This window comes from Stigmatopora argus, chromosome 2 (assembly GCF_051989625.1).
Source record: "Stigmatopora argus isolate UIUO_Sarg chromosome 2, RoL_Sarg_1.0, whole genome shotgun sequence".
Lineage (NCBI taxonomy): Eukaryota > Metazoa > Chordata > Actinopteri > Syngnathiformes > Syngnathidae > Stigmatopora > Stigmatopora argus.
Genome location: NC_135388.1, coordinates 10,687,627 through 10,706,690, shown reverse-complemented (window position 1 = coordinate 10,706,690; position 19,064 = coordinate 10,687,627). Strand labels below are relative to the sequence as shown.

General features: G+C 42.7%; 2 protein-coding genes and 1 non-coding gene across 7 annotated transcripts; 1 reads left to right on the top strand and 2 right to left on the bottom strand.

Annotated features, from left to right (window-relative positions):
• On the bottom strand, positions 1–15,284 carry usp10 (ubiquitin specific peptidase 10). 4 transcript variants are annotated; one of them, XM_077624638.1, is made up of 15 exons: positions 14,981–15,284; positions 11,437–11,505; positions 11,194–11,239; positions 10,255–10,314; positions 7,984–9,093; positions 6,354–6,445; positions 6,022–6,131; positions 5,891–5,946; positions 5,712–5,827; positions 5,175–5,274; positions 4,818–4,998; positions 4,175–4,340; positions 3,598–3,742; positions 2,768–2,833; positions 1–2,689 (listed from the first exon to the last, which is right to left on the bottom strand). In XM_077624638.1, the coding sequence occupies exons 1-15, from the start codon at positions 14,999–15,001 to the stop codon at positions 2,502–2,504; spliced, it is 2,526 nt and encodes an 841-aa protein (XP_077480764.1). In that variant the 5' UTR covers positions 15,002–15,284; the 3' UTR covers positions 1–2,501. The 4 variants fall into 4 exon arrangements, with proteins under 4 accessions (XP_077480764.1, XP_077480775.1, XP_077480782.1 ...); XM_077624649.1 differs by having other exon boundaries at positions 5,712–5,815; XM_077624656.1 differs by lacking the exon at positions 10,255–10,314.
• LOC144070753 (small nucleolar RNA SNORA24) lies at positions 6,536–6,658 on the bottom strand. The gene has a single exon (XR_013299459.1). It is a non-coding gene; the product is annotated as a small nucleolar RNA SNORA24 (small nucleolar RNA).
• Positions 14,677–18,265, top strand: marveld3 (MARVEL domain containing 3). Of its 2 annotated transcripts, XR_013305946.1 has the most exons (5): positions 14,677–15,756; positions 16,456–16,658; positions 16,864–16,961; positions 17,347–18,023; positions 18,101–18,265. XR_013305946.1 is itself a non-coding variant. In XM_077624673.1 (4 exons), exons 2-4 carry the CDS (start codon positions 16,456–16,458, stop codon positions 17,961–17,963), a joined length of 918 nt encoding a protein of 305 aa, XP_077480799.1. In that variant the 5' UTR covers positions 14,680–15,756; the 3' UTR covers positions 17,964–18,265. The 2 variants fall into 2 exon arrangements, 1 of the variants encoding a protein (XP_077480799.1); XM_077624673.1 differs by having other exon boundaries at positions 14,680–15,756; positions 17,347–18,265.
• Positions 18,266–19,064: the final 799 nt, after the last annotated feature.

The following is a 19,064-nucleotide window of genomic DNA, read 5'->3' as shown; positions in this document are numbered from 1 at the left end:
TCATTAGCAAATTGCTTTTTTTGCACAATCCTTTATTGGAACAACAAACAAAATCGAATGCTGGACGCCTGAAATTAAAAAGACAAAACAGATTGTTGTGTGATCCCAGCAGACAATAGTGTTAGGAGCTCGTAGCCAAGACAAACAAGAGGCGTGAAGAAATTCAGCAACGCACATTGGGAAAAGCTCACTTTGTCTGTTTCAAAGTCCAAACGTCCTGACATTCTTCTTCTCGGGAGAATAAATATGCAAATGAAGCTCCAGGTCACAGTTTGAGGAGAAATCACTACAAAACTTGCAGCACAACTCAAGCAGAGCCCAAAAACAATGTACGTAGTAGTTGGAACACAAGAAGGGGGTGCACTTTGGTTTACTTGGAATTTCCACATCAAAACCCACTGAGTTAAAGAAGTTTCAAATTCATGAGAAATCTTGTTCAAAACTTAAAAAGGTCCTGTACAGTGAATTTAGATCTCCAGGCTATGTCGAACTCAAATGTGCTTACATCAGCTTCATTTTTTTTTTCCTTTATATGGAACATTTGTTTTCAATTTATTTCAGGGGGCGATGAAATGGTTAATGAGAAGATATCTGTAGTAATGTAGAGTTGCGTAGGCATGAGAAGCATGCATGAGTACGCTGATAAAAAAAAGAAGTATTTTTGAGGTTTTTTTGTCAAGTGGTTGCACTAAATAATTTGAGGCTGAAGCTACAGTCAACACTTTGTCCATTCAACAAAATTATAACATTTCACCTTAATATTTATGGAACCATTTGACAGAAAAAAATGAGGTGAACATTTTTTTTTACTTAAAATTTTAAACTCACAAATCAGCATACTACATTAATTTGCTCACACATCTACAATATTGAGGTCTTTCGGCCCACCAGGCTTATAAATCACATAAAAGCCATTAGAACAGTAGGAAGCTGTGTGGTTAGAGTAAGAAGAGTTCTTTTTTTTTTCATCCAATCAACATCAGCGGCAGCCATTAGTTCATTGAGCTTTTTCATGTGCATTTAAAAAAAATTAAAATGTGATTTTTTTTAACATGTTCATGTCAGCGAGAGCAAATACACTAATAAGGGAAAAAAACTACATCTTTATTCATTGTTGTGCTTTAGCCTGTTGCTTTTCCTTTTGAAAAGATCTAATTCAATCGCAAGTGGAAGTCAGCATGAGCATGAGCGTGGGGACGTCCAAAAAAAAAAGAAGACCGAAACGAAAACTAACATTTTAGTAGCTTAAACAACAAAAATAATAATTAAAAAAAATCATCACAATCATTGTAATATGCAAGGGGAAAAAAAACTAAATCAAAACCCTCCACAAAAGCAAACACTATCTCCATTTGTATGTGTGCACACCTCAGGGCTGGTTGCGCCCACACTTTTATTTCGCGCCACCGTTCAACGCGCCGTTGTCCCTTCGGACATTCCGGCCCGATTTGGGTGTGGAAAAGATCACAGATTGGATCTAAGGCTGTCCCCCTGCAATCCCCAGTGGTGAATTTTGGGGTGGGGGGCGGGGTTTAGTCAGATGAGTGCTGCGACACAGATGACCAATGGATCCGGAAGAAAATATCAAAAGTAAACGAGGGCAGCTTTTGCAGTGGAATCTATCATTTCATTAGTTGCCATCTCCAGTGCAATCAATCTAAAAACAAGCAAAGTCCTTCTGGACAGCACGTGGTTGTTTTTTTTTTTGGTATTTTCATTTTTTGTTGTTGTTGACATTTTAGTCTAAATAGTTGCAAATATGCCTGCCACACTTAGAATCATCAGTTTATACTTTGTGCACAGAAAGCTTCGTTATCGTAAATTCTAAAGCGCATTAAAGACTTTTTGTTTATAGATACTCTTCGAAGACGTCGAGACCCAGAGAGTGTTCGCTTCGGGTTCCCCCTCGCTGCGTTGCGTGCGAGGGTCCAACCTGTGCCTGGTGGAGGAACCGGAGATGAGGAAGAGGAGACGAGCGGGCTTGAGAATGAGGATAATGATGCTGGTGCTAGGCCCCGCCAATGAGCTCATTGGAGAAAAAGGGGCCTTTTGACTGCGGCTCTTCTCGTGAAAAAGGCCAACGCTGATAAATTTCGAGTGGTTCTGCTCAGTGGAGAAGAAACCCCAGCAGTAGAGTTTTGCAGTTCTTCAACCGCCTGTTCTTTTGACTTTTATGTTTTGCGAAGAACAGAAAATGACAGCAGTGGTGTGCAGAGAAGAGCGAGTCGTTGCAAGGAATTTATGGTGAATGCAACTTGTCTCTCCTCTTGGGACGAGGTGCTGGAAAAGCTGGCTCTCAAGGAAGCGGGGACACGAGGAAAGTGGAGGAAAATCTTGCAAGAGAACAAAGTCGGGCAGTGTTCCTGTTCATCATGTTCCACATGTGTGTGTGTGTATGTGTCACGTGTAAGATGGGGGAGCTGTGTTAGCCGTGTATGTGCGTGTATGCATGTATGTATGCTCGTGGCTCCGTTGGCGATTTTGTGCGTCGGCGCGTGCTCCTACAAGAGGTCGACGCGGCGGTAGTACAGCAGGTAAGCGGTGCGCTCGGCGATCTGCTTGACCACCAGGTACTGGTTGATCACCTTAACCGCTTGGTCGTCAATGCGCAGCCAACCGTTAAGACCGATGTGGAAGACGTCCGTGGTGTAGTGACCGCCTGTCGCGCTGTTCCCGTGGTGATAAACCACTGCCGTAGACAAACGCAAACACCGTTCCAGACTGACAGACTTTGTAAACCAATTTTTCCCCAAGCCACTGATCTTACCTGCAAAGAGCCTGTACGTTCTTTGGCCTTTCACAACTTTGCTCTTCACTCCGGAAGACAGAAGGTCTGGGGGGGAAATCACATAAAAGGCTTAGTTTATAGCTAGGTTGAGTCACATCCTGTTCTCTCGCTGTCTTAAATGTCACTTCTTGGAAATTAGCATTTAAACCCTGTGGTGTGGGTATGTTCTCTCAGATTGCTCTACTGTCTATTACTGTCATTTAATTTTTCTTTTTTTTAAATGAATGCATTTCGTAATATGTTAAGAAAAAATAATCTAAAATATAAAGAGAAATACAATAATGAAAATTCGTCTATTGTGCAGTTATTTGTGTACAGATCAGAATGAACTGTGCATGTAAACAGATTGATACACAGAGCTGGATTTTTCATCTTTTGTCTCATGACTAATTAATTAACAACCAAATTAAAATTGCTACTACCCTGTCATTCAGGGACAACTCACAATGAAATTTGGTAGTTACACAAAATACTTTTTTTTTTTCCCATCAGGGTAGAGTAGCAGTAGTAATAGTATAAAAACTTGTCGGCCATCCACAACAATAAAGACTGTCCATGAATGATCACGGTCAAATCAAAATGGATTGGATGTCCCGTGCTGTAAAAGGCATCCAAAAAGGTAAATAATGAGTGGGCAATAGTGTTGAAAAAAAAAAACTATACATTAGAGCCTTCCTTGTTATCATGTGACACAGGAGAGATTTACGACAGGGATTTGTGCAAGCAGATACAAATTGAAGTGCCTTGCAAATAAAATTCTCTCAATAAAAAGCTTTTATGAGGACAGTTTTCTCTTAAAACACCCGTACCTTTGCTTATTTCCAAGTCGACGGGGTACTCGATGATCTTGTTGAGTTTCTGACAACCTCCGGTCTTCTCAAAGACAAATCTCTTGAGATGGAGAACCAGGACAGGGGGCAGCTCCTCCAGAGTCACCCTCCGGCTGACCTCAATCTAACACCAGAGACAAAAAGTACTTTACTCTCCTAATTGTGGGGGTGACACCGTTTCATAAATAGAGGATTTAGATGGAACTCAATAAAACATGCAAATGACAGAAGAGGCGGCACACGAGAGGATAGAAGAGAACATTTTGATCTTGCCAACTTGTAAATCAATGTGTGATTTTGGAGGCACCGAACACAACATTGTGTCTCTGCAACAGGTTGAAGTCAACCCAAACATGACAACCTTCACAAGCGTCCCCCCCTTTAGGCCATGTGCCCCAGAACAACTGCAGGGACAATTTAATAAGGCGCCAGTTGAAAAGGATGTTGCATTCTTGCTTCGCTAACCAAGGGGCCAACTAAAACTTGCCCTACGTGCCAAGAACAGCACCAGTGGTAAACAGACGATGTCTCCCAGAATGTAGCGTTACTTGCATACCTCCTGCTTGCTTTTAGAAGTGTAACCCTGGACAGACTCTCGTGCCACGAGCGTTTCCAGGGCCTCCTGGACCGTGCGGACCTTCTCTGACTGGATGTCCAGCTGCAGCGTGAAGAAGGGCTGCAGCGTGGCCGACTCCTTAGAGTTCTGCTGGTACACCACAGACCTGAAACACCATGCTTCTGGTTACAATCACATGATCACTGGGCAGCAAATGATTAGCGTTCCCCGCATGACTAACTAACTGAGGGGATTCACAGCCATGTGGCATATTAAAATTGCGTTAGCCTTTAAAAGCAGTGAGATTTACCAAGAAGCTGAGTAGGACAGGTACAAATATATAAATATATATTCCTTAAAATACATGAACATTTACTCAGGCCAAAAATAAGCATAATGAGTAAATGACAGAACAACCCTCGCATGTTCTATTTCTCTGCTCCCAAACAATGTTGTGAAAATATTGCGGGCGCTGCCAGACCAGACACTCTTAAAACATGTCATTAAGACTTGCTTCACCCGCTCGGGTTTTTGCCTTTAAATCCGGGCCAGAAGTTAAGTGTGTCTGTGGGTGGACGCCGCATGCTCACAGAGTCGCTCACTAGAGCTATTTTTGCTTTTGGTTTTGGTTGGTTCAGCGTACCTAATGTGTCCTCCGAATATGTCTGTGATGGGTGTGCGGACAAAGTCGGCTTGGCGGGTGATGGAGGTCTTGTTGCGGGGACCGACTTGCTCCCATTCGTCCTCGCTCCCCTCTTCACCCTTGTCGGCGTCATTTTCCTCCAAGCCCGGTGGGGACTCTGGGCCGTTGGATGTTGGGCTTTCTGTGGGAAAACACTAGTCACCTTCCAAAGTAACTTTTTGACAGCCATTAGCAGCAATCGACGTCCAATCCATTCAATTGAGGGGGGCTGGCTAGCAAAATGGATTGAACGCCTATTGGCATCAATGGCGGCCAAAGAGGTCATTCGGCTCGCCTGTTTTTCCAAATAGTGCTTACTCTCTTCCTGAGGAGAGATGAGTTTTTTCAAAGCCAGCATCTCCTCGTGCAGCCCATTTAGAGTGAAACCAAGATATTCCTCTGCGTCTTCCTGTCGACCCTGGCAAAACAACAACAGCAGCCATTAAAAGACAAGAATGCGTGCCGTAAGAAATCAAATCAAAGTCTGTGCACATACTCAGACCCTCATTAAAATATTTTAGGTTTTCTCATCGCAAAAGAATCTCAAGTAATGATTTAGCACTTTTGATTGCAATATTTCCTCGCCTTGAAAAATTCTAACTCATTAAAAATGTGCATTTCGTAAAACTAATAACACCGAGTCTCAATGTTCTGTTACAAAACCACCCACAGAAAAAAAGTTACACCTTGACAAAAAGAAAGTTGGCACTGAGCTCTGACAGGTTTCAACAAAATGCAAAACAAGTAGTGCAATTTATTATCAGTGAATTTAAGATCTGTCTCGTGAGTCAATGCCTTTTCAAAACAATTTTAAAAACATCTGTAAAATAAAGATTTATTTTTCCGGGGGCATACCTTTTCCGAGAGACTGGACTTGATGAGCGTGAGGAGTCTGTAAATGTACGTCGGTTCAAACGGAATGCCCGGTCGAATGTCTTTCACCAGCTTGTCACCGACAGCTGTGGACATCACTTTGGGTCAGTGAGGCAAAAAGTGGAAATCAAGTCAAACCATCTTTAGGATCAGCCAATCACCTGGTTTCGGTTTGGCTGGCACCGGCATGTTTGTGAACTCATTCACCAACTTTACACTAGATGGTCGAGACACAAAAGAGGACAAGTCATAAAAACACTCCGTGCAAGAGTCGAGTGACGACATGACTCACAAGTTGTCGATCATTGGTGTGGAGGAGCACGACCTCCGTGTTTCACTGAGCACAGGAATGGACTTCATCAGGTGATACATTGGAGGACAAGCTATCAGAGCTTGAAGAGTCTGAAGCCTTTGAGTTAGGAAAGAAAAACTGGCGGGGTGAAAAGATCGTTGATGATTCATGAGTCACTGTTTCCCAGCCTTTCAGCCAAGGACATTTTCTTATTTGAAAAAAAAAGCTCAAAGCACATCACCACAGTCGAGACATTATGAAGACGACAAACTCATACATCCCAAGTCACACTTAAGCCTTACGTGGTCAGAACAACAAGAGGTAAAGGATACAGCGTTGATGTAGCACCAGTTCCCTTTGTTGACGAGTCCTCTCGGCTGCAAAGACACTGGTTTATGTATCAACTTCACATTCTCAATAAGTTCTGGGGATTCAAACAGACAACAATCTTAAATAGGTAGCCTCTTTTGACATATATCAACATCATGTAAACAAACGGGTGAGAGCGACACGTGTTCCTTTTTCCAGCCGAGTCTCTTGTCACAACAACACGAGACGTGAACTGGATCAAGGTAATGATCTACCACGCCTAGGAAGGGAGACTGCCATTAGACACAGCTCCCATGGTAACGTGGTCAGGTTGGCGCTCATATTAGACAACCAAAGGCTCCATCTCAAAAATGTTTCAGAACTGGACCACTTTTATCTCATTCACTGTCATTGCCAGGGACAGACAGCCAATCTATTTTAGCAGCAGTCGCAGCTGGCCAAAGCAAAAACAAAGGCAGACCGGCGTTTACTCTTGTGGTAACGACATAAGTTCTTCAATATCAGTCAAATTAATGCACTCTGTGAGCCTCCGAGTGAAAACACTCCAAAGGAACCTAAAAACAAAACAGGCATAACCATTTGGAGGCGAACATAGTTGCTGTCAGCCAGGTGTTGTCTCTTATCTTCTCTAACATTAAACAAAAATTCATTAGACACACTGAAAGTAAACCCCTGACCTGAAATGTAACCAACCAGCACATCAAGTGTATACACCATATTCCAAAGACCTCAGATTGTTTTGCAATTTTCCTTTCAGACACATTTAGTGCACCAAATATGAGAACCTAGGCGCCTACCACTGTATACATTTAGGTAGCTTAAAATATTCAGTTGAAAAATGATGCAAAGACAAACGCATCACACAAAATAGATCACCATGCCATTTAGGCCCTGCTCCTGCAAACGGCTTATAAAAGAATTAACACTGCCACCAAGTGGTGAACAAACATTACTGTTCCCAAAGGGAGATTTAACAAGCAAATTGAAGAGATGATGACCAACAAAAAGTATCACGTCCTAATCTTATCACAATTTCGCACAGTCCCAGAACAGTGTCTCGGAAATCACTAAATTTCATATCCAGACCATCATGTAAATACTAAAACAGATGATTGCATACTTGTGACCATCTACAAAACTTGTGGGAGTGCAACAAACATACGCACAGCATTTCTGAGAAATAGTAGCACAAATTCACGATTGGCTGGCAACCAGTAAAGTAGGATGTCAATTCCCTAATGCTCAACAGTGTTTTGAGACTACTTCACATGTTTAACGTTATTTGCACTTACTCTGGACTGGCATAGGTTTGTCTTACCTATACTGCCCTGTTCCTATCCTATTAGTCATTAAGTCCATCTCCAAGACACATGGTGGTATACCCAACGACTGTGGCTGGAGAGTATCAGGCAATTTGTAAGTTCTTAACACTTGGCAAAAGAAAAAGAACAATAACAATAGCCATGACACAGACGCAAAATGGCATCGTAAGTCAGACTTTCAAAGCAACAGGTACAACAGTGCAGCAGTTTTTGTTGGATATCTAGGATACAGTAGCAGTCCTATTAAGAGTGCAGTGGATGCAGTGCCCACTTTTGCGTAGCGACATCATGAAGCAACTTCATTGTATACCTGCAAGCTTAGGTGCCATAGGGTCCTCCGACACGTGGACTGGGCCTTCCTTGACCTCGACAACATTCTCCTCTGGCGTCTCTGGTGTCACGAGCGGAGATGTTGCAACTTCCACGGCATTCTTTATCTCCACGAAGGCTGGAGGACTGCCTGGAAGTGGCTTAGAGTTGTGGAAGAGGCTGGCCCAAGATTTTGGGGGGATGGCTGCGGGCGGGGCCGCAACCGCAGGCGAGTGCGACGACTCTTCTGGCGTTTGCGCAGAGACCTGCAAATGGTCTTTCTCGCCATCGTCTTTGTGTCCGTCCGCACCGACGGAAGCGTGGGACTCGGCCAAGCCGTTTCTGTCCCCCGCCTCCAAATCGACGGGTTCAGTAATCGGAGCAGCGGAAGCGGGACGCGGTGACTTTGAGCGGGGGCTCTGAGGACTATCTGAAAGTTGAGGGCTCCGCAAAGCCAAATGATCTACCTGCTCGTCTGCAGTCCTCGGTCCATCCGTCACGCCTCTGCTTTGGCATGAGGATGAAGATGGCGAAGTTACATTGGTCCCATCTGAAAAAGACGCCGCTCCGCTTTTTAATTCCGACGAAGAGTCGTCGGGACTTTCGCAAGTCCTCCGCTCAACGGCGGGTGCGACCGTCGCGGCCGAGGTGATGCCGGGAGAAGAAATTCCCGATAACGTCTTACAATCCGCGTCTCCAGCATTGTTCAGCGAGACGCCAAGCGCGTGTCCGTTCACCAGCGTGCCTTCTGCGGCGTTGCCACCGGTTGAAGGATCCAGGTATTCGTAGTACCCGGGCGGCCGCTTTTTCTTTTTCTTCCTCTCCCGCTGGCCGCTGGGCAGTCCGTCCAGGTCCTGGCCCGCCTGGTGATTATCCAGAGCAGAGGCCTCTGCGTCGGGGCCTTCCTCAGAGTTGAAGTGGCTCGTGTCTGGAGCGCCGTCCGCCGGAATCGTCTGTTGGGGTTTCTGGGCCGGCTGGCAGCCCAGGATGAACTCTGGAGCCTGCGGATTGAGGGTGCTCGACACTTTGTACAAAGTGTCGTTCACGCCGTCCACGGTCTTGGAGTCCATGAGCTCATCGACACCAAACTTGATGCGCTGGTATTCATCTCCTGCAAATGACAACATACGGACATGAGCACAAATTTCAAGAGATTCAATTTAAAGAGGTACAATACTTTGTTTTCCTCATTGGCGACGATAGACGTCTAATCCAGTTTGCCAAATGTATTCTGTATTGGTGTTAATCAATTAGATACAGTACTTTACGTTTGAAATGAAGTGATAATTATTCAAGTGCATTGAGATGTTGACGAAATAGAAGTGCTATTTCCGATTCTAGAGTGTTAAGTTTAACGTGTGTAGTAGGGCTGACACAAAGGCTTAGTTTGTGTAGTCGATAAATCAATTTTATTTTAGGTCAAAGTTTTCCAAATGTTGACAAATACTTTTGATTGGTTATAAAGACCAGAGGTGCCAAACGTCAAAAATCATTTTTCGATGGGTAAAGAGAATTTTCTTAGTATTTAGCAGCTCTGTAAAGACACTTATCTGCTTTTATAGAAATATCAGATTAATAAGTTTTTATCCTTTTGTTTTTCTTAATTAAAAAATGTAGGACGGATGCTTTGTAGTTTTTTAACCCACAATTTGCTAAAGATATTTTTAAGTCATGTAATGCCAAGTGCATTTCTGTAGTTAAGAGTGTAGTGCATGGGTACAAAGTGTGAAAGTGAAGCACAAAGTAAAAAACGTGAACAAACAGGAAATATTAGTGCGTGCAAATTAGAAAATGGCTTAATTGTAATGGCTAGGCAAACTGGTAACGCCAAATTACAAAGCAGTGTCCGCAAATGGTCAGCGGGGTGTGAAAAGTGCAGTTTACCTGCTCTGCACAGATAAGAAAAGCCCCTCTCTGTTAGTAGGACTGAAATCACACGCCTTTAGCAGTAGAATCCCCAAAAATGTGTTAAACCCCTAACCCCAAAAAACCTGCTCAAGTCAATTTGTTAGATCCAATTCCCCGCAAATAGACGGAAAATCACCTTGGAGTCTTACAGATGTGAAATGCATTATTATGCAAGAGAAGATAAGATACACAAGATCTTGAGCATGCAAAGCTCTAAAGATTTGACCAACAGGCAAGAAAAATACAGGCACGAGTTTCAGGAAGCCACCAGTTATGAAGGCTGGATTTAAAAAAAAAAAAAAAAAGTTTGACAGCAAAACGCACAACAGCGAGTCGAGCCACGGCGTTGGGCTCCTCCACTCACCGCAACCCTGCAGTCCCACTGACTCCATTTTATATGGTACGGCGGGAGTGTAGTAACCTCCTGAATGGTCAATACAAATCAGGTTAAGCAAACCTAGCAATAAACGATCCTATTACAGTGCCATTGACGGCGATGGACATCCATCCAATCCATTTGAATTGGCGCACAGTTCAAATGAATTGAACGTTAATGCCATCAATGGCAGTGAAAGAGTTGGAAAAAATAGTCATGGGTGGCTTTCTTCAATAAAGGCTTCAAAATATTTCATTTGAAAATGCATTTTTGTTCAGACGCATGCTAAAAATATACCCCTCTCCCTGGAGGGTGACACAGGAGTGAGCCAGGGATATAAATAGTAATGCAATTTTAAAGCCCGCTTTGATGTTGTGTGATAACGTCTTTAAGAGATAGTTCTCGACATAAATAAAATGAAGCTAGCTTTTAATCCATTTCTTAGTGAACACAAGAACAATTTGGATTGTGTATATAGTTGCCTTCTCATGAATGACATTTGGGGTCCAATTTAGCTTGGCTATTCCGTCAGGGTTTCCACCAGCACTTGATTAGCCTGGTGGGCCAGCAGGTTGCTGGTACCCCCCAGGCAAAAACAGTCCAATAAAAGAAAGTAAACATCTACAATCCACATACGGTGGAAAGTGCAAGGGCAAAATATTATGGTCGATCTGTGAGCATACCTCTGCCATTGCTCAGTTTGTACAAACTATGTAGACTGACGTTTTGGCAAACTTGATGTTCAATAGTTAATCAATTGATTAGAATAAACACAGAAGTCACAACTTTAAGTTTTTTCCCCACAAAACATGGTGGCCTTCCGGGCATCTTCTCTACCACCGGGCTTTGCAAAGTTTTCAGGGGAAAACCCTGACATTCAATAGTGTATGTCTTATGTATAAAAAAGAATGAGTTAAATGTGCATACCAGAGGAATGACTGACACACGGCGCTTTGTCATTGAAAGGTGGAAGCTGTGGAGAGGAGGGGAAAAAAAAAGAAGACTGTAACAACTTTTCGTTTAATGGTGAGCTATGAAACGTATTTTAGATGTTCGAACACTGCAACCAGGAGACAGGTCATTCGTTAAGCTTCTTCAACATCAGTGTACATCAAACAAAAGGGCACAACAGTTTCAAGAAAATTTCGGAAATATAGTGTCGCCGTTTACCTCGACGTAACATCGTGGAGTCACAAAGAACTGATTGATCTCATCAGGGCTGAATTCCCCGAAGATGTACTGTGGAGACAATAGAAAAAAGACAATGAGTTCAAATGAATAAGCATGAGAGGACAAGGTTTACTCAAATTACGAGAATAATTTAAAAAACATATATTTATATCTTAGATGCGCTAGCACCCAGCAAAGCTAAACCCTGGAAGTGACGAGTCAAGTTGGGTTAAACATAAACCGTGACCATTAGACACTAGGATTCCACAAAGTTTTCTTGCTCAGTAGTACCAACAGTATCTAATTGTGATTTGAACTCGGCTTTTGAATGAAAATGTCTTTCAACGGGGAGCAGTTGAGGGTGTGTGGTTAGTTTTTGATACGACAATTTGGACTTCAATTGCAACCCAAGACTAACCTTCCTTAACTGGTTTAATGATGTGACCCGAAGACTGAATCAAGATTATCCCAGTTTAAACAGGTTCGGCACATGCTATGCTAGTTCATTAGACCTCCCTTGAAAGTAGTGCTGGACAATTAGGAAAAATATCTTGATGAGCCATTTTATATCACAACGATATGGCATGAAATTAAAAAAAAAATGGTAATGACATTACATAGACCTGCCAAAAATGTGAAATACATACACAGTCAGGAGGAAGGAGTTACGCTTCACTGCGACTAATGCCTTTATTTTGAAGTGCGCGCCATCCAAGCGCAAAGGTGAAACCAGCTCACCAGCCATGCTGCTGGTTCGCCATCATGGTAAAACAAACAGCAGCGCGTGAACAGTGGGACGCGCAGAAAAAGAAAGTGCAAGTCAAGCATATAGAATTCTTTGCAAACGAGCCCCCATTGCTGAAATCGCACTCCGGCCAAACGCCGAATAGCCGGCCGTAATCCGACGGCTTCGGCGGCTGATACGTTGACAACGGGGTGAATGGTGCTCTGCTTTCCTCTGTAGGCATGCCACGCGTACCTCGCTAAGCTGCCTCTGCTGCCGCTTTCCACTGAGGATTACAGCAAATTAGCCATCTGCATCATTTTACCACTTAAGATAGGACTACACACACCTACCCAGAAGAGGGTCACCTTAACAAGCACAGGTATCGGAAGGTATGAAAACATTCCGATTCTTCGCCATTTCAAGCTGAAGCTTGACGAACACAACGTGTTTGTGGGGAGGATAAAACATGAGGAATGCACCAATACCTGTGTGGTTACTTGAAATCCAACATTTGTACTGCTGCGGTACTACAATGTCTATATTCGGGGTGCCGCAATTACACAGGAATCCAGATTATATATATATATATATATATATATATATATATATATATCCTTTATTAATCAAGGAACAAGACTACCAACTGATCCAAAGTTGAGTGCATGAGACAAGAGATCATGCAAATCTCATTTGATGAGCTTGAACTTATCATTTACCATAGCGGTGATAACTAAGAATACTACATTATTGGTGACTCATCAAAAACGGTCTCAAGCGAGATTCACCTTTGTGCTTGCTTGGGTCATAATGTGTTAGACTTGAAGAAACATTCATGCTATATTTTCAGTTTTTTTTTTAAACCCAAAAGATTAGTTGGGGGAGTTAACAACCTTGCCATTCAACTTCCTCAATTTTACCCAAAGGAAACAAGCACACACATGAACCCAGGCAATGCAAGTTTGTAAACTCTCTCGCAATCAGGAACATTGCGCGAGTTTGAATGCACGCTCTAAGTGGACCTTGTTTCAGGTTAACCATCACCTAGAGTCACCCGGATAAAGTTCAGATTACCAAATGGCCTCTCCCCTTAGCTCGTACAGCTATGACAGCCTGTGCAGTAGCTTACATTAAATTAAAAAAAGGGAAAAACTGAACATCAATGTATGTATAAACCATGGCAAGGTCAACTATGGCAAATTGAAGCAGGATTCTGAATGGGTGTTAAATCTCTCCGCCTGTGCAAAAGCTGCAGGGAAGTCGACCGTAAAATGCGTTTATCAAGCAATTTGTTAATTAACTCAATCAGAATTATTGAAGCATGATTATCATTTATGTTTTTCAATAGGGGTGGGTCCAAGAGTGTCCAATCCGGGAAAATATGTCAAACAATGTTATTAGTAAAGGTTTACTCTTTTTAAAAGAAACAGAGGATGTACGAATATGCAGTGTTTTTCCCAGTTCTTGATAAGCCTGGTGGGTCGCCAGGCTTCTCTCAGCCGCCCACTGGGCTGAAATGGAAAGAAAGTATAAAACACTATACATATTGTAATTGCATTTCAACTATGTCTGATGTTAAACTTGAAAGCACAATAGTGTCATTTTATGGATGAGATTTGAACTATCCTGCTCCAGCTCAATATCATCGCTCAAAATGGCATTGTCTTTTTACACCAGGCTAAGGTGAAGTCTCACCCTGATATTGCTTTGATTTTGTTGTTTATCTTGGGTAGGACACTCCAAGTTAGTCAGTTTAGTTAACGGCTGTGGTTAATTTGGGCACCTTATACTTCATTCCAAATGCATTTTAAGACCGTGGCTTTTTGTAAGACTGAGAATTGATAATAAACGGCATACAAAATACATTTCTGCGTGTGATGACAAGTAGGCTTTTTGTGTTGTGGTAATGACGACATGGCCTATGTCCGATTATTATTATTATTATATTATTTCTTGTCATATTTACATTTTTCATTTTTTTCTTTCAGAAAAAAACATTGATGGTTTACTTCTGCAAGTTTTCTAACTAGTTTTAGCTGCTTTCGATGGAAGTGATCTGATAAAATCCATACATTAGCATACGAGTCACTATTTAACACGATTCTCAAACATTTTGCCCGTTTGGGGGGGAAATGGGCTGGATTGCGTAAAACGTACTTATTTTCTATTGTAAAGTAAAGTTTGAGTGAAATCATCGCTTGGTGAAAGTAGATTGGGAGTCGGCTTATAAAAAGGGTTGTGGGTCAAATGGTCAAAATGATGTAAAATAGATGTCAATATGGGCTTGGCTGCTGTGCAAACGGTGAATTGACAAACTTCTACCTGGCGAATAGGGTCTTATAATGGCAGTCTTGTCAACAAAAACGTGCTTTCAATGGAGTGAGTGCTCGATGACATGCAGTCGGGGAAGGAGGCCCCTAGCCAGAGCAGGTGGGCCATGCAAACACGCAGCACTTTTTCCCCCTGTCACGCGACTTTTCGGAATAAACATCCCGTATTTCCGTCCCCTCGCCACCCCGAGCGTGTGTATAGCCAGCTTTGCAAGTCTTCCGCCCGGGGCGCTGAGAAATCCGTTGAACTGTTTTCAACGGGAGGAACGCGGGGCCTGGTAGAGGAAGCATTAGCAAGCACTTTTCCCACAGCCACGCTTTCAATGACAAGGGAGGCCCGGTGGAAGAACACCCCCTTCGCGTGTGGTTATAACGCGTTTCTATGGCAAATCAAAGTTGATCTGACGGTCACGCGGTCGTGAGATCTGAAAGGAACGTTCCAGCAAGTTACCACGGGTTGCTAATATTAGCAGGCTAGCTAGCTAACTACCTGGTTGCCGTAAGAAGCCATGCTCCCGGTGAGATTTGCTCTCCTCGTCGGACAAGAAGGAAAGTCTCCCAGGGAGGCGTTCTAGCTCAGCGGTGGCCGCTTCGACGGGGGTTCTACTTCGACGCCGATGTCATTCTCGCGGCAGTCAGATGTCTCCGATCCATGGAAAAGCCGTTTAGCGACCTCGTGCAGTTTGACTCGGCGTCAGCGCCATTTCTATCCAGCGTCTTCTTCGCTTGCTCAAGCGGCGAGGGGAGGTTCCGCCAGGCAGCGAGAGCGCAATGGACGACGGTGCATACATCCGCTGGAGCTTTGGCCTTTCACAATAAAATCGCACAACCGCTGAAGTGCAGGAAAACACCGAGGCTAGTAAATTGTATTGAGATATACTACATAGTTGCTCATGGTATGTTAGCATGAAAATTGTGGAAATTATTATGAAAATTGAGAAAATAATGTTTAAACAAAAATGAAATTGACAGCATATACATGCATACATGGGTAATTTATGATACTTACATTTTTTGATTGCTAACATGCCGTTTGGCTGTGTACTGGATTTTTATTTATTTATGTTTTTTTCACGATTACACATCAGAGTAAATAAATTCTGTGTTGTTGTTTACAAATATAATTGGTCTTAAGGCCAGTGGGCGTGGCACACAACAGGTGAGCCGTCCAATCCGGAAGTAGACCTGATCCAGGAGTCTTGTTTTTTGTTTAGTATACAAGCGAAAAAGGACACCGCCTAAAACTTACTGTGTACACAAACAAAGGTAGGAAACGTTTACAATGAGCTTTACTTTACTTAGGGGAAGCCTAAACTGGCTAGATAAGGTGCATGGAAAATCCTCAACGTGGCCAAAATACTTGCTCGATTGAAGTACTTTGAGTTTTGTTGTATTGCCTTAATTTGTATTCATAATGATGTGAGCTACATTACCTTGCTGATTAAAATAAATCTACATATTCTCCATAGTCGTTTTAAAGTCCATGTATAGTAATAGTAGAACAACTATGACTTAAAAATTGAGTATTTTCACTAATCACCATACTAATGATGAATAAAAAATGCCACACCACTCTACGCCTTCAATGAAAACCTCTAGCTCAACAGAGCTATTAGAAATTAATTACTACAGCCATTAGAATGTACTAATATATTACTATTATGCTCTACTCTCCTAGATTATAGACCATTAATGTAATTATGTAGGAGTGGGTGGGGCGATGTTCTGTCCAAAACAATATTTTCTTTGGTTCTCTCATAAAAAGTTCATTTGCTAGGGAAATCTGAGCCATGAAATTAAATCACATATATTTATTTTCCAAGAGGATTTTTAGTGTCTTATATTAAGATGTCCCATTTTCTTAAAGTCCTCTGGGAAGAAATCCAAGACCACTATTGCCATTACCAATAGTTATTTTCTCAAGAGAGCCAATGATTAAATTAAAATGTGCTCCCTCAATTGAAGATGCCAGAGAGAAGTGGCGCGTACACAGACTACAAGAGCCGGGACGAGGATTCCCGATATGACAGGGAGCGTTTCGAGAAGCGTCACAGCAGAGATGGCAGAGAAAAGACCAGGAAGACTGACGAGGAGAGAGGCCCAACTCGTGACAAAAGGCCCAGACAGGATGTCGCAAGAGACCAGCGCCATCAAGTAGCCTCTCCAACGTAAGCAACCACGTAGAATTGAAGACAGACAAGTTCCTTTCATACTTCCTTATGTCATTTCCAGATTCAAAATACTAATTCAACGATCAAAATGTAAATCAGAATTTGAATACCACTAGTCTTTTAGGGATTTACATCATCCTATGGAAACGGACACATTTCCAATCTGTTTACGGTTTACTTAGTGTTTGTGTTTTCTTCTCAGATATGGCCAGTCTTCCGTGTATTATTCGGAGGATGAGAATCATCAACGACAACCCAGAGAAGCTCTTTACAATCTTCGTTATGTTCTCACTAGTCGAGGTAAGATTGGAGGTTTGCAACTATTTAATCAGTTTGAATTAAGGATTGGAAATCGGCCTCGATCGAATCATTTTTAGAAGAACCGAGCTTTAAAGATGTGAACAAATACAACAATCAAGATATACAAGGATATTGTCCAAAAAAATGTTTTAAAAAATGGGTGTTTTGTTCTACGGTATACTGCAAAACACTGCCAGTAGACAAACGTTATGCCAACTTTTGTGGGAAGCTGATGGTTAGCATCATGCATGTTTACGATATAGCCAAGCTATTGAATCGATACCCGGTATCGGCTGATAATCAAAATCAGGCGACTCAGGTGCAAATATAATGTGATCGGGAAAACCCTAATGTGAACATGGCTCATTTTCTGTTTGCGTTCCAGGACTCTGCCAGCTGATGAAAGTGTTCGTCAACCTTCTGATTATCATCTGCGCCGCCGTGCCTCACAGCAACAACGGCGGCTACCGCGACTTGGCCAGTCTGGGTGGAATCTACCATTATCACTTCGGGGGTGCCGGCGCCTTCCACGGCGCCGAAGCGGACCGCGTGAAGGAGTTGGACCGGCTGTTCAACGAGCTCTCGAGGCCCGCGTACGCTTTCGCCATGGCGTGCGCCGGGATCGTCATGACGTACGCCCTGGTCACGCTGGCGCTGGGTGTTTTCCGAGCGCCTTACCGCTATCCGCCTTTGCTACTGGGAGAAGCTCTGGTGGACGTGTTGGTGGGGCTGGGCTACATCGCCGCGCTGGCATTCTTCTTCATCAAGCTGCAGGAGAACTACAACAACCCCGTATGCCAGGAGAGGGAGCGCATGTATAAAAGCAAAGGTCACAAGGGCTTCGAGTGTCAGTTCCACGGGGCGGACATCGCAGCGGGTCTCTTCGGCGTGCTAGGAGTTTTTGTGTTTTTCTTCGGCGCCGTTTTGGCCGTCCGGGCTTTCCGGGTCATGCGGGAGATGAAGAGGCAGAAGGACGATCGAGACGATGCTTTTCGGGGATGACGATGCGGAACTGTTTAAGAGTAAACATAATGTTACATGAACGCACGTCAACATATAATGGTACACATTTTTGATTGTTTTTATTGTGTTTTTGATGGATTACTATGAGCTTTACATTGTCATTTCTTTTTCTTCAGTGTCGCCACGTGTCACAGTAAGATTCAACATACAGCGCCGTGTTTTTGCTGACCTAAAAACAGGTGGTAGATGTACAATGTTCAGGTAACTAAGAAGCTCCACCCCTTCTCTAGTCATCGGTTGGATTTTGTACTGTATTCAGTCTATATGGAATATGTAACATTTCTTGCACAAATATGGACAACTTCAAATGGAACCTTCTTCAGTCATCCCAGTGAATAGCCAATCAAAATGAGTGCTTTGCAATACAAAAGAAAAAAATGGGATGTTAGGGAAATTGATGAAACATCTGGCAAACTAGACCAAAAAGCTTCGGTATAGAGTTTTATTGCTACTTTGCATTTGGGAAGAAAAAAAACTTTCATTGTCACTTAGGTCTTTCTCTATAATCATTTGAAATGAACAAAACAGTCATTCACATGCTAAAATATAAACCTTGTTAGAGATGAGCCATTTGTTACAAATAAATGAATATCTATGTATGTATTTTGTGTTCATATTGACCGCATGCTATCAACATGAAACAGTTCTATATTTCACAACACTGGGTACAAGAATAAGATCCATCATTTAAATTTCTGTAGAGGCGAGGGTGATATGCATTGGAAATTTAGTAGAAAAATAAAAATCAAAATTCCTGCTGTTAAGAAAAATCATCCAAGTCAGGCTTTTCTACAAAAACATGCACAGTAAAGAAACCTAGCGATTGAGAAATGGCTACTTTGGTCACATGACCGTGTTAAAGATAACGACAGATGCTTAGCAACCAAAGTGAGCAAACACATGGGGTTTCCTCTTCGTGTAAACTGGGTTCAGCACTACTGGACCCGCTTCACTTCAGAATTAAAGGGAATATGTTCAGTAATGCACTATACTGTCTGTACGTACTCCATCACCCAGTATCTACACAGAAAAGTTGGCTTATCCCTATTAACAGAAAATGTATGGTTGTGTAATATTTTC